The following is a 13,181-nucleotide window of genomic DNA, read 5'->3' on the forward strand; positions in this document are numbered from 1 at the left end:
AGAGGCAAAGTTCAGCCCTCCCTCTGCAGAGAAGTATCTTGCCTCCCATCAGCGCTCCTGGTACTGGGCAATGGGAAGCAACAAGCTGGGCCTGTTTTACCACAGGAAAGAATAAGGAGAAGGGAAAGGGGAAAAGCAGTCCATCTGGGTCGCAGGAATGATGCTTCCATGTCCTTGCTGCTCTTCTTCAGCCTGGGGCTTCCCATCTGGTAAGCAATCCTGGAGCAAAGGTCCCCAGATGCAGAGGGGCTTCTCAGCAGTCCTGCAGTGCCAGGAAGCCAGGCTGGGGCTGGGGTCTGCTCCAACTCAAAAAGGCAGTGCAAGTTTTTTTAGTGCTGTGGGAAGAGGCTGGATGGAAGCAGCAACCCAGCTCTCCTCACGAAAGGGACTTGCCAGCCACAAATGCTCTTGAGCCAGCACACAGCAAGAGTCTAGTGGGAGGAGCCAATGACCTGCATGATTTGGGGGTTTGCTGAGGGGATGTCAGAGCCCAAGGAGAGCTTGCAGAGGTGTCACCTCCAGCTGGCCCCCAGCATCCATAGATTGTGAGCAAGAGTGAGACCACAGCCTTGCCTCAATGCTTGGCCAGCTGGCACAGCTCCTGCTGCACACCCATGGCTTCACCTTGCACTTCTTGCTCTCCTCATCTTTTCTCCCACATGCCCCATGTCCAGGAGCAAATTCAGCTTGCATGGTGGGAGTCACACCTCTGCAGCAGGGCTGGGATTCCCAAGAGCCTTGCCAGGAGCACCAGCATGGCAGTGCTTTAGAGACTGGAAAAGCCTGCTTCCCAGTGCCAAGCCTGGGCAGGATAGGCAGACATTAACCTGTCCCAAAGCAGGCAGCTCATCCCAGCCTCCAGGGGGCTGTGGAGAGACTAGGATGGGAGTTTTGCCCGATGATCTTATCCCACAGGACAACCACTGGCAGTGGGATACGTCCTGGCTCTGCCTGGCTAGTATGCACCCAACCTGTATTTTTGACTGGGCTATGCACTGCCTTAACACGCGCAGGGAAAGGCAAACACCTGCATCCCACAGGATCCCAAACCAACAGCAAGCAAGCCTCAGGGAGCCCCCAGGCCAAGGACAGAAGTAGTAACACGGGGGGGAGCTGGGTCTTGAGAGGACAAGTTGCTAAGGAGGGAACAAGGCGAGATGAAGCTGCAGCAACCCTGACCAGTTTTGGGGACTGAAGGGACCCAAGACGTGTGGGACCCAGGTTTAAACCTCCACTGAACGTGTGAGCAGAATTATGCTCCAGGCTGTCCATGGTCCAGGTGGACATGGACATGCTTTCTGCTGGAGATGTGGCAGAGCTGCTGGCATGCAGCTCAAGCCATGTGCCTGATCCTGCCCATGTAGCTCTTGGGCAGCAGGTTTAAATCCCCTCACATGCTGGCACTGCTATGTTTCCCTAGCCAGGGTTTCATCAGCTCCACCCATAACAGCAGCACATGAGTGTGTGATTATCTGAAAGGATTTTCTTGGGTTAAACTTAAGAATTTGAAAGGTTTTTCTGGGAATCTGGTGGCCGAGGGAAGCTCTCCTCTGCTGCAGTGCTGAGCTCTGCTGAGTTTAACTCAGTGGGGGCTTCACTTGTGCCAGATCTCAGTTTAGTTCTAAAGCCCCCAGGAGTTGCTGATTGTACAGGACCACTGCATGGTGGTGGCATGAGAGCAAAGAACTTTGCAGGAAACTCACAAAGGAGCAGAGTGATACAGTGAGCACCAAGTATACAAAAATGGATCATGTGTCTCACACATGAAAAGCGGGTGGCTTTTCCAAGACTAGTTTATCAAGGAACAAAGCAAGGTGTGGGTGTGAGGAGTCTCATGCATTCCTTTCCTGATACATGGAAATTGACTTCAAGCCAACTGACAGCCTGAGCAAGCCTTTTCTGAGCTCTCCCTGCCCGGCAGCATGGCATGGGTCTCCCCAAGAACTGCAATGCCCTCAAGGCTGGTCCTTGATACACGTAGTGTTCTTACCCTCAGCAGATGTTCAATAAGCGGCCGGTATCTCGTACAACCCTGTAGAACAGTGACTATGACATGTGCCTTGGTAACTTTGACCCTGTCCTGGTCGCTGTGGATGATGGGGCAGTCCCAGTGAGCCTCACCCTGAGCTTGGTCAGTCATGCCTGTACGACACCACATGAACAGTGCTCCTGTGCTACCTCAGACAGTGAAAGTAGGGTTAGACTAGATATAAGAAAAATATCTTCCCTGTGAGAAGTGAGGGTGGGCAGGCCCTGGCACAGGGTGCCCAGAGCAGCTGTGGCTGCCCCTGGATCCCTGGCAGTGCCCAAAGGCAGGCTGGACATCGGGGTTTGGAGCAGCCTGGGACAGTGGAAGATGTCCCTGTCCAGGGCAGGGGGTGGAACGGTTGAGCTTAGGGTTCCTTCCCACCCAAACCGTGATTATCCAAGAGATCCGAGCCCCCTGTTCCCGACACTGGGTCAAGGAAGGTGCGCGGCCAGCACACCCTGTCCCCCAAACCAAAGTTCCCCGGCCCGGTGGGAAGGGGCACCCCAAGGTCTGGGAGCCACAGCCTCGGCTGCGGACGGAGGCAGCGGACCCAGCAGCCCGCGGAGGCCGCTGCACCCGCCCGAAGGAGAGCAAGGAGGAGCCGCTGCGGCCCGTGCGGCGCGGCCGCCACGCCGCCCTCCGGCCCGCAGAACGGATTTAAACGGCGCCCGCGCCCACCAATCACTGCCCGCCCGGCTCGGCGCTCGCCCCGCCCCTGCCGCATGCTCGCCTTTCCATTGGTCACCGGCGTTGAATTTTAAACCCTGCCGCCCTGCCCCTTAGCAACTGCATCCCTCGGCGCCCGCCGATTGGCCGCCGCCTGGCATCGCCTCGCACTCTGATTGGGCGAGGCTCGGCCAGTGCTGGCCGGCCGCTACCGAACTGCTACTTTCAAAAGCGCCGGGGCCGGAGGTGCGGGCACAGCGCACCGGGCATGGGTGAGTGGGGAGGGGACACCCGGCATGGGTGACTGCGGGGGCTGCCCTGGCTGCGGGGGAGTGGGCAGCGCTGGGACCCCTCGTTGGTGGCAGGCGTGGGGATCCTGGAGGATGCAAGGGAATTAGGGCTTCCAAGATCCCCAGCTTCCCTGAGAACGCCGGGGGATGCAGGAGAGACGGGAACTTTGGGACTCCCGACTCCCCCAGAGAACCCTAAGGGTTGTGGAGAGTGGGGATCTCCAAGACTTCCAGCTCTCTGAGGAAGTGCAAGCCCTTGCCTCCTTCTCTGGGATGCAGGAATCTGGGAATTGCCTGTCCCCTTTACCACCTCACCCAGCAGAGTGCTTTTGCTGGTGGTCCTTGGGGTCTGTATCCCTTCCTCCCTGGAAGCACCCCTAGCCAGATTTGTCCCTCGCCTAGGCTTGTCTTGGGGCACCACCCACCTGCCATGCTCAGGAAAGAGGTCAGTCCTGCTGTGCTAACCCCCAGGAGGGACAAATCGCCCCCTGTGCTGGCCTAAGCTGGGAGGGTGTCCCTGGAGGCAGGTGGGTAGCAGCCCCCATCACATCATGCTTTGCCCCCAGCTTGCTCACAGAGACCAAGGGAGAGGATGCCATTGCCACGCAATGCCAAGATGCTGACCACCAAGCAGTCCCGAGCAGGCAAGGTAGGCCCTGCTGCAGAGAATGTCGATCCTGAGAAGGTGAGCACCGAGCCAAGCGAGGGCTGTAGGGGGGGCTCCTGTGGGGCAGCTGACCACCATCTTCTAACAGCCTCTATTGCAGGAGGAGAGCTGTCATGCCAAGAGGTCTTCATCCTCACCCCAGGGCGGGCCCAAGAAGAGATCAGCATTTGGAGACATCACCAATGTGAGTGCTTCTGTGAGTGTGGGGGCTCTGGTGCCCCCTCTGAGCTCCCCATGGTGGGGATGGCATTCCCCATGCCCATTAGAAGAGGAGAGGTCTCCCTGCAGGGCATATCTTGCTTTCCACTGTGCAGCCCCTGCATGCCCCTGTTCTGACCCAAACAGGCTCGCAAGAACCAGGTGGTGGCAGGGAAGAAGGAGGCTGTGAAGGTTGCTCCACCCAAGGCGCAGAGGGCACATAATGCCTTAGGGGTGGCCAAGAACAATGAGATCAACTTAAAAAAGTGAGTAGCTGGGGGCAGGGGTTTGCTGCAAACTTGTCCCATGGGGACAAGTAGTAGGGGCTTGTCTTGGGTGATGGAGGCTGAGCCAGATGCAAGAGGGAAGTAGTATATCTACTATAAATGGCATCAGGTTGTGGCAGGAGAGGGTTAGGTTGGATATTAGGAAAATTTTCTTCCCTAAAAGGGCTGTCTAGCCCTGGCACAGGCTGCCTAGGACAGTTGTAGAGTCACCTTCCATGGAAGGATTTAAAAGTCATGTGGATGTGGCCCTTGGGGACATGATTTAGTGGTGGGCATGGCAGTGCTGGGGGAACTGTTGTCCTCAATATCATTAAAGGTCTTTTCCAACCTAAGTGGTTCTAGGACTCTGTGGGGATATTTTAGGGGTGCTTTTGCCCCTTCCTGAAGCAGCAAGAGCCTCTGGAAGGCCCCTTTTCAGGCATGAAATTTTGTCTTCTCCCAGCAATGATTTATGCTCTTGTCCTTCCTAGGTCAATGAAGAAAACTCCCCCAACAGCTCCTGCAGAGCCCAGAGTGGATCCTGTGCCAGAGAAGCCGGTGTTTGTACAGGAACTGAAGCCCCCTGAGCAGAGGGTAGGGACCCTGGCCTGCAGCATTGCCCCAGGCCCATCACAGCACCAGCCTGTGGCTGCCACTGGTGGTACTCAGGCACCAGGCAGTGCTCTGGGCCTTGGAGAGACTTCAGCCAGGGTGATGGAAAGCTGGGGAGGGGGACAAAGTGCACCACCATCTTCCTTCAAGAATCTTCCCTGGGAAAGAATGGGGCAGGGACTGCAGGGTGATGAGGGCAGGTGGAAAAGGGGGGTGCAGAGGAGCAGCAGCCTTGCCCCAACAAGGTGACTGGCACTTACAGGGCCTCCCCCTTACTGCTGCCTCTCCATGCCAGCAGGTGCCAGCAGTGGAGGACATTGACAAGGAGCAGCTGGGTGACCCCTACGCCAATGCAGAGTACGCCAAGGAGATCTTTGAATACATGCGGGAAAGAGAGGTGGGTGATGCCTGTCCAGGGGTTGACAGCCCTGCCCAGGGAAGGAGTGACTGCAGGCAGGTCCACTGACTGCCCAGAGGCTCTGACCGCCTGGCAGAGGCCTGCACAGGGTGAGAAGGGGCTTGTGTGAAGGTGGGGATGTTTGCCCTGTCCCTGACAGCTGGCTCTTTGGCAGGAAAAATTCATGCTTCCTGACTACATGGAGAAGCAGACAGACATCAGTGGGGACATGCGTGCTATCCTTGTGGACTGGATGGTGGAGGTGCAGGTGAGAGGGCACAGCTTTCTGCAGAGCAGCCCCCATGCTGCCTTTGGCACGTGTGACCTCTGTGCTAGCAGAGGCTCCTGCAAGCATTCCCAGTGCAGAACAGATCCTCCCCCTGTGTGGGCTAGGAATGAGCCTACATCCCTCCCTCTGAGCCTGGCCCATAGGTATCCCTGGCCTCTGTGAGAGCTGAAGGGGTTGGCCAGGCCTAACTTCTGTCTGACACTCTGTTCTGACCCCCACTCTCATTCTTGAAGGAGAACTTTGAGCTGAACCATGAGACACTGTACCTGGCTGTGAAGCTAGTGGACCACTACCTGGTGGAGGTGGTGAGCATGAGGGAGAAGCTGCAGCTCATCGGCTCCACTGCTATCCTTATTGCCTCCAAATTTGAGGTGACTCTTTGTGTGCTCTCCTGGGGTGCAGGGGTAGAGGGGCTCTGCCTCTATGGTCCCTGGCGGGGGGTTTAGAGAAGGCCAGGTTACTGCCCTGAGAGCTGCCAGCGTGGCATGTCTATCATGTTCCTCCTTCCTGTCCCAAGGGCTGCAAATACAGTCATGGCAGGCTGAAACTTGTGTCCAGGTGTCACTGGAGAGCCAGCTTCTCTCTGCTTTGCACAGACCAAGATACCTTAGTTTACTTAATGGAGCTTAAGCCAAGGGCTGGAGGAGTATGGACTTAACAAAAGTCCCACAGGGTGTTAACAGTCCTTGCTGAGTCCAGCAGCACGTGGACACTTACAGGGCCTGCGGGACGGTGAGGATCTCCTGAGTGAGGCCAGGATGAGCCCCCGTTAGGGTGCTGAGCGGCTGTGCCCCTACAGGAGCGGTGCCCACCATGTGTGGATGACTTCCTCTATATCTGTGATGATGCCTACAAGCGGGAGGAGCTTATTGCTATGGAGATGAGCATCCTCAGCACCCTCAAGTTCGACATCAACATCCCCATCCCCTACCGCTTCCTGCGGCGCTTTGCCAAGGTGAGTGCCTTCGGAGGCTGGGCTGGGTGTCCCCAGGCACCCCTTCTGTTGGCTCCAGGGGACTGACTCGCATTGCCAGGGCTTCAGGCTCCCAGCTGGCAGCAACGAAACTTCATCCAGGTCCCCTCAAAAGGGTTTGGGGCATGAGGATGGGTGTGTGTGATCTCTGACCTGTGCCCCAGAGGCTGCATTCTAGATCCTAGAAAGGCTGGGAAGGGGAGCAGCATTTCTCAAAAGGCTGAGCCTTTCCCTGCCCACTGGCTGCAGTGTGCCCGTGCCACCATGGAGACACTGACGCTGGCCCGCTTCCTCTGCGAGATGACCCTGCAGGAGTATGACTACGCCCGTGAGAGCCCCTCGAAGCTCGCTGCCAGCTGCCTGCTGCTGGCACTTACCATGAAGAACCTTGGGGGCTGGGTGAGTACTATCCCTGCTGAGACACCCTGGGAGGCACCGCAGGGGGACGCAATGGACTAGTGAGTAGGATGATGCTAGGGCTATGATCAGATTTGGATGCTGGACAGGGAAGATGATGGCTGTCCTGTCATTGAGGACACAGCTTAGCCCTGCTGTCCCCTTGCAGACCCCTACACTGGAGTACTACAGTGGGTACAGTGCCCAGGACCTGCACCCCCTGGTGAAGAGGCTGAATTTCCTGCTCACATACCAGCCCCGTGACAAGCTGAATGCTGTGCGCAGCAAGTACTCACACAGGTGAGAGTCATGGGGCTCTGTCTCAGGCCTGTCCCTGCCGCTGGGAGTGACACCACCAGCATGCACCCTGGGCTTCTGTAGGGAACTGGAAGCACTGGTGGATGGGTGTCAGGGCTGTGGTTGAGCTCTAAGCCAACGTGTTCCTTCCAGGGTCTTCTTTGAGGTTGCCAAAGTCACCCCCATGGACATGCTCAAGCTCGAGGAGACGCTCACTAGCTCCTAGCCCTACTCTGTGAATAAGCCTGTAAATAATGGGGTACCCTCAAGCAGGGTGGTACCATGTACATAAGTAATAGTTATTTTAACTGAGGAAGAGGTGGGGGGGAAAAAAGTCATATGTAACTGTTAATAAAATGTGTTTGTTGTACATGCTGGCACTGGAGACTATGAGCCCCAGCACTGTACTTTCCTGTGTTGTGATGAGACAGAAGGTGAGAGCACAGTGACTGGTGGAGAGCAGGAAGCTCAGGGGTGAAGGCTGGAAAGGTATTCTCAATTCCCTCCTCCCCACCTTCCCCTTAGTAATGACACTACGCTAGCAGCAGCAATGAGTATCTTCTCTCCAAATATTTACACAGCATAAATACCCACATGGGGAAGGGGAAACTTTGCTTTGGCTCCAGCTTGAGCACACAGAGGGTGGCCCCAGCTCCTACAGTGACCCTGATGGGGTGGGACTGGTGGTCAGACCACACACCTATCAGGGCAGACCTCTGCTTCAGTGTCTCCAGCCCCATAGGCTGGGGGAGAGGCAGTGGTTCCAGGGTCACTGGGGACAGAGTTAAAGCGAGGCAAGCAGGGGGAGCTCCATACATATGGGGCAAGGGCAGGGACCTGTTCCCCTATCCAACCCCTGTTCCCTGGGGGCAGCACCCACCCAGCACCTGGACTGGGCTGCTGCTCTGCTGTCAGCCTAGGGCAGGTTGCCGAGTTCCTTAATGGCCTGAAGGATCCTCTTCATATGGCCCACTTTGGTGATCCCCAGGTCCTGCAGGAAAGAGAAAGAGGAGGTGATGCATTTGCAGGGGGCAGCTCTTGGCCCTTGCTAGTAGACAATGCCACAGGGTGGAGGATGAGGTACAGCCCAGCTCCCCATCCTCTCCCTTGCTCGAGCATAGTGCTTGCTTGAAGCCCACCTCCTGAAAGCACAACCCCATGCCTGAATGCACGTGAGGGTCAGGTGCTGCTGATACTGCTTTGAACAGGTGTATGGAGCCTTGCAAGCTGGAGGACCAAGGCCACCCTTCCTCCCCTGCTTCCCCACCCCCGTGCAGAAGCTGCACAAACTCAACTCTGCGGACCCAGATGTGGGGCCAACCTGGTACCAGGAGGGATAGGGAGAGGAGGGATGGAGGACACCATGCTCCCCAGGGCTGGGGGTCCCTCAGGAGGCACAAGGGGGTTGTACCTTAAGGTCTCTCCTCTCCAGCAGAATCAACTCTGAGCCCTGGATGTCATGCCGGACAAAAATGTCTCTGTATTCTCCTAAACCAAGCGTTTCCAGCCAAGCTGCCACCTCCTCGGAGCCCCACTTGTCTGCTAGCAGGGAAGAAAACCACAGTGGTGGACTGCTGGGGCCCATGGAGGCAGTGGGACGCAGCAGCACAGGCAGCAGTGATGGCAGCCTGTGGTCAGCAGACAGCATACGCCCTCCCACCCCTGACTGCAGCAGGGCCAGAGGCCACAACCTGCTCAGGCTGCAGAGGTCTCTCCTTGGCGTACTTACAGAGCACCTGAGCTGCTCCCCCGCAGCCAGACCCTCAGCTGCTGTCAAGGGACTTACCCAAAGGTCTGAGCTGCACCAGAGCCCCTTCCTCCCCCTAGCCAAGGAGTTATGGGGTTGGGGTGCTCTGCATGTCTGATATCAGAAAAAGCTTTAAGGGGCTCTTGGTGACAAGGGTGCCACCCCCAGGCAGCCAGGTTCCCCCTTCCTGAGGATTCTTCCCAGCATTCCCAGGACAGGAGACTGAAGGACAGGTCAGCACAGGGGGTCCTTTCTGCATGGACTGTCTCTCCCTGGCACACTGCTGCTCACTTTACCTGGGAGCACAGTGTTGGCCTTCTGCTTCTGCAGCTTGTCCTTCTCCTTCCTAGGCTTGGGGATGTTGAGGCGAAGCTTAAAGCTGCCCTTGCTGGCACCTTCCTGTGAGAAGCCACGCTTGCTGGGATGCTACAGTTCCCTGAGGCTGGGCTGTGCCAGACCCCAGTCCCTGTGCACCCACCTCCTCAGCAGGGTGGGCAATAGGGCCCAGCCAGTGGATGTCCAGCAGCCGCTGCAACTCCTGGCCCAGCACACTCAGGGGGCCCTGAAGCGCCTCCTCCTCCTGCGGCGAGTCCAGCTGTGGAAGACGGGGACCATACCCAACCCTGCTGCCATCCCCAGAGGTAGCAGCCTTGAGGGGCTTTGGGTGCTCTCCAGTCCCTAACTCACCGCCTTCCCTTCCAGGAATGCCCTGGTCTCAGCCCACAGCTCCTTGATGCTCAACACCATCTCCACAGCCATATTCCTGCTAAGAAACTGGGGCACAGAAGGGTAACCCCTTGAGTGGCAGGGCCCCATGGGGCCTGGGTAAAGGCTGCCTTACACTCCCAGTCCCTGCTCACCTCTGAGGTGCCAGCAGCTTTGTGGGAGAGGGCTTCACTCAGTGCCAGGGAGCTGGCATTGACTGCATGCGCCAGCTCCTGCTCCATGGCTTTGTGAGCCTTGGCTGCCTCATGGATCCTGCGGGTGACAGGGGCTGGAGCTGCCAGGGCTTCCCTGGGCTGGGCAGGCACTTCTGCATGGCCACAGGACAGTTCCCCCTTCCCTGTGCCCACTATATTCCCCTTCCCATAGTCTGACCTGGCAATGAGGGTCTCAGCAACCCGTGAGACCTGCTGCAAGAGGCTGCTCTCCTCCTCAGTCAGGTACTCCATGGACTGCTGGGAGCTGAGCCGTGGTCGTGTAGCTGCTCGGTAGCTCTCGCCTTTCTGCTTGTCCTCCCAAGACTTGAGGGTGCTTTCAAATGCCTGTGGGGGACAGACATGGCCCCTCTGAGATGGTCATACCTCCCCATATCCCAGCATGGTCTTGCTGAGCACCTCAATCTCACCCGGTCCCTTGTCAGCATCTGGGCTCTGTTCTTGTGCTGGATTTTGATGATGCCAGGTGGCTGGATCCAGGCTTCTCCATCCACCTGCACAGGGACACCCTCGTCGCCCCGGATGGTGATCTTCACCACACGGCACTATGGGACAGACAGCCCAGAGGTGGCATCAATAGCTGCCAAGCTGAGCAGAGCCACACTGCCTCAGGCTCCACTGCTGCCCCAAAAGCGTTCAGGCATTAGTTGTGGTCCTGCAGGGCACCTCACCACTACCTGTGCAATGCGATGGTGCTGGAGGTTGATGACCCGTGACACGGCCATCTGGATGCTGCCAAAGACTGCCACTACCTCCAGCTTCTTGTCATCGAAGGATGGAGCCCCAAAGTTCTGTAGAGGACCACTACACATGAAGACTTCCATTTTCCCCACGTGTGCCCAAGGCAGGGACACCCTAGCCCTGGGCTATCTTAGGACTGGGGAAAGGACATCACGCCACCCAACTCACATTGTCCTCCTTGGTGCCTCCCCAGAAGTTGATGCCCCCGGCATAGCTGGGGATGTTGAGGACAGCAATGCCCTGCAGGCTGGGCAGTGAGATAGGCACCCCATCACACTGCAAGAGAGGGCTAAGCCTGGGGGGCTGCTGTAATGCTGCCCCTCCCACCCTTTCCCTGTTCTCCCAGCCCTGTACCTCCAGCTGTACCCGCTGCTCCAGGTTCTTGTAGGTGCGCTGCAGGAGCTCCTTCGTGCCTAGCACCCCATACCACATCATGTTCTTGGTGCGACTGCTGTGGGACAAAGTGGAACAGATGAGGGGCTGTGGGCTCCCCACTGCCTCTCACAGGCCCCACACCCTTCCTGGGGCACTGTGCTGAGCAGTCCCAGACTGCTGGCCCCACCTGCAGTTTCCTCAATTCTTGCTACCTCCCAAAGGTGCAGCATGTTGCACCCAGATTTCAACCCTTCCATGCCAGCATGGCAATGTCCCTCTTTCCAGGTGCAGAGCAAGTAAATCCCACTGAGTCCTCCTGTCTTCACCCTTTCTGGATGTTTGCAGCCTGCTACCAAGGGATGCTCATGCCAGCAATGGGTGTAGGTACAAAATCTGCTGCAGGAAGGATCTCCAACACAGTAGGACTGAGTCACCCCTAGGGCTCCCAGCAACTTGATGTCACTGGAAAGCCTGAGGTACATGTTTTTTCCTGGAGGAAATCCAGGGGTTCCAGCCCACCTGCACTTCTTGGGATGCTCATCGCGTTTGTTGTTGAACTCCAGGGAGATCTTTGCATCCAGGCCAATGCCAAAGTAGTTATTCATGACACATTTCTCCAAGAAGTGTCTGAAATCAGCAAAGAGGGAAAGCAGGTTGAGCAGCAGCTGCACATTGGTGACTCTGGGTTGGCACCAGATGATGCAGTGTAACACCCACTGGAGCAGAGCGGCTGGCACTGGGAAGCCTGACCAAAACTAGCAGGGATGGCTGCTAGTTTCCCTCAGTCACCATGGCAGGACACCCATGGCACAGCCAGGACCTGCCTGCAGGTGGGAACACCAAGCTCAAAGCATCAGCCAGGGATCCCACACCATCCACAGGCAGGCTACCCCAGCATGGGCACTGCTTGGCCAGGGAGGGCCTTGTAGCAGGGATGCCACACTGGTGGGCAGCAGCCTTGTCAAAGGGGCAGCATGGTACCAACTCTGCTCCTGAGCAGCAAAAGTGGGCCAGGGTCTCCAGGACAGGCAGAACACCTGACTCACAGGGTGCTGGGGTCTTCAGGGAACTGGAAGCTTCCCAAGGTGTCTGGCCGGTCCAGGATGATGGAGGAAGACGCAGAGGTCACAGTCACCCGCCGGGAGCCTGGCCAGGGTGACAGGGAGGTAGCTGCTACAAGAGTTCTCACCCTGAGCCCATCCCGCAGCTCACCCCCATACCCCACAAAATGCCACATGCCCTGCTGGCATCTTACTGAGTTTCTCCTCCTCCTTTTTGAACTCCTCTGAGCTGTCCTTGCTGGGGCCCACGCTGCCCTGGTAGGCTTGGGTCTGCTTGTTCTGCTCATCCACAGCTGGATACAAAGAGGGGCATGACAGGGACTCTGTGCAGCCCTGTAGCCCCTCCTCGTGTCAGCCCTGTGGGCTCCTGCCAGGAAGGGCTCAGGGTGGGGCCACTGCTGCCATCCCAAGGATCCCGGGGGAGAACAAAGGCATGGGTGCAGCACACCAACCCAGTGTGGCTTCACAGCCCCTGCCAGGCTGCTGCAGCATCAGGGAAGCTGCCAGCTCCCATCACTCCCTCACCTTTCTCTGTCTGCTCAATGATTTGCCTCAGGGCTTTCTTCAGGCTGTTTGCCCGCAGCATGAGCTGCTCCTTGGATTTGAAGATGCGAGGCTGGGGGTTGGGGTTGAAGCTGCCAGCTTTCTCCTGGTCCTTGACATCAGCAAGGGTGGCCTGTGCCATTTCTTCAGGGACCATGATGGCCTGAGCTTCCTCATTCAGCTCCCGCACCAATGAGTCCAGCTTTTCATTCAGCATGGCGCACTGTGGGACACCTACCCCACTCAGCCCTGGACATGCTCCTGCCAGTGCTGGGTGCTTTGCTGGGCACTATGAGTGCCCAGATACCCCCAAGCACCTGGACACCCCGTGCCTGGGCACCCCAAGCATGGCACACCCCAATACATACTCAAGGGCATAGGTCTGCGGAGCAGCCCTTCCCCTGCTCGAGTGCTGTGCCACCAGCTTGACCCACCCTCCAGCTGCCCTGCAACACACCTTCCGTGCCATCAGCTCAGCCTCCTGCTTGTTCTCTGTCGCCCTCTTGTAAGCCCGCCCAACTTCAGTCACAAAGTCATTGACAGTACCACAGAGGAACCTGCCAAGGGAAGGGGCTGGAGGTCAAGAGGGGCACAGCACGGCCAGCGAGGCAGAGACGCCAGCCAGGGCACCTGCTGGGATAACCCACTGCTCCAGAGGGCCAGCGCCAGGATTATCTGCCAGGCACCAGCACAGCT

At 57.6% G+C, this 13,181-nt stretch overlaps 2 protein-coding genes across 8 annotated transcripts in view; one reads left to right on the forward strand and one right to left on the reverse strand.

Annotated features, from left to right (window-relative positions):
- Positions 1 to 87: 87 nt before the first annotated feature.
- On the forward strand, positions 88 to 7,750 carry CCNB3 (cyclin B3). Of its 3 annotated transcripts, none has more exons than XM_039731288.1 (12): positions 88 to 2,967; positions 3,552 to 3,670; positions 3,753 to 3,836; positions 3,998 to 4,116; positions 4,608 to 4,710; positions 5,024 to 5,125; positions 5,301 to 5,393; positions 5,648 to 5,785; positions 6,214 to 6,369; positions 6,637 to 6,786; positions 6,953 to 7,083; positions 7,234 to 7,750. In XM_039731288.1, exons 1-12 carry the CDS (start codon positions 2,964 to 2,966, stop codon positions 7,304 to 7,306), a joined length of 1,272 nt encoding a protein of 423 aa, XP_039587222.1. In that variant the 5' UTR covers positions 88 to 2,963; the 3' UTR covers positions 7,307 to 7,750. The 3 variants fall into 3 exon arrangements, with proteins under 3 accessions (XP_039587222.1, XP_039587223.1, XP_039587224.1); XM_039731289.1 differs by having other exon boundaries at positions 5,027 to 5,125; XM_039731290.1 differs by lacking the exon at positions 88 to 2,967 and adding an exon at positions 3,009 to 3,430.
- The window catches only part of DGKK (diacylglycerol kinase kappa), a 20,797-nt gene continuing 15,238 nt past the window's right edge, over positions 7,623 to 13,181 (reverse strand). For 2 of the 5 annotated variants that reach the window (XM_039731278.1, XM_039731281.1), the window contains 16 exons: positions 12,943 to 13,042; positions 12,468 to 12,708; positions 12,137 to 12,235; positions 11,928 to 12,027; positions 11,401 to 11,508; positions 10,861 to 10,957; positions 10,675 to 10,782; positions 10,443 to 10,556; positions 10,176 to 10,310; positions 9,926 to 10,092; positions 9,688 to 9,805; positions 9,515 to 9,601; positions 9,306 to 9,422; positions 9,124 to 9,226; positions 8,492 to 8,622; positions 7,636 to 8,071 (listed from right to left, as the gene is read on the reverse strand). In XM_039731278.1, coding sequence (XP_039587212.1) covers positions 7,997 to 8,071; positions 8,492 to 8,622; positions 9,124 to 9,226; positions 9,306 to 9,422; positions 9,515 to 9,601; positions 9,688 to 9,805; positions 9,926 to 10,092; positions 10,176 to 10,310; positions 10,443 to 10,556; positions 10,675 to 10,782; positions 10,861 to 10,957; positions 11,401 to 11,508; positions 11,928 to 12,027; positions 12,137 to 12,235; positions 12,468 to 12,708; positions 12,943 to 13,042 — 1,900 coding nt within the window. In that variant the 3' untranslated portion in view covers positions 7,636 to 7,996. Of the gene's footprint in view, positions 8,072 to 8,491; positions 8,623 to 9,123; positions 9,227 to 9,305; positions 9,423 to 9,514; positions 9,602 to 9,687; positions 9,806 to 9,925; positions 10,093 to 10,175; positions 10,311 to 10,442; positions 10,557 to 10,674; positions 10,783 to 10,860; positions 10,958 to 11,400; positions 11,509 to 11,927; positions 12,028 to 12,136; positions 12,236 to 12,467; positions 12,709 to 12,942; positions 13,043 to 13,181 lie in introns of all 5 variants that reach the window. The other 3 variants (XM_039731279.1, XM_039731280.1, XM_039731277.1) reach the window with 3 other exon arrangements.

This window comes from Passer montanus, unplaced genomic scaffold (genome assembly GCF_014805655.1).
Source record: "Passer montanus isolate IOZ18808 unplaced genomic scaffold, ASM1480565v1 scaffold76, whole genome shotgun sequence".
NCBI lineage: Eukaryota > Metazoa > Chordata > Aves > Passeriformes > Passeridae > Passer > Passer montanus.

Bases quoted from the DNA above. Each gene is read 5' to 3' on its own strand.
- CCNB3 (XM_039731288.1), top strand. The intron at 3,837-3,997 runs GTGAGTGCTTCT...TGACCCAAACAG, and splicing joins CATTTGGAGACATCACCAAT to GCTCGCAAGAACCAGGTGGT. The intron at 5,394-5,647 runs GTGAGAGGGCAC...TCATTCTTGAAG, and splicing joins ACTGGATGGTGGAGGTGCAG to GAGAACTTTGAGCTGAACCA.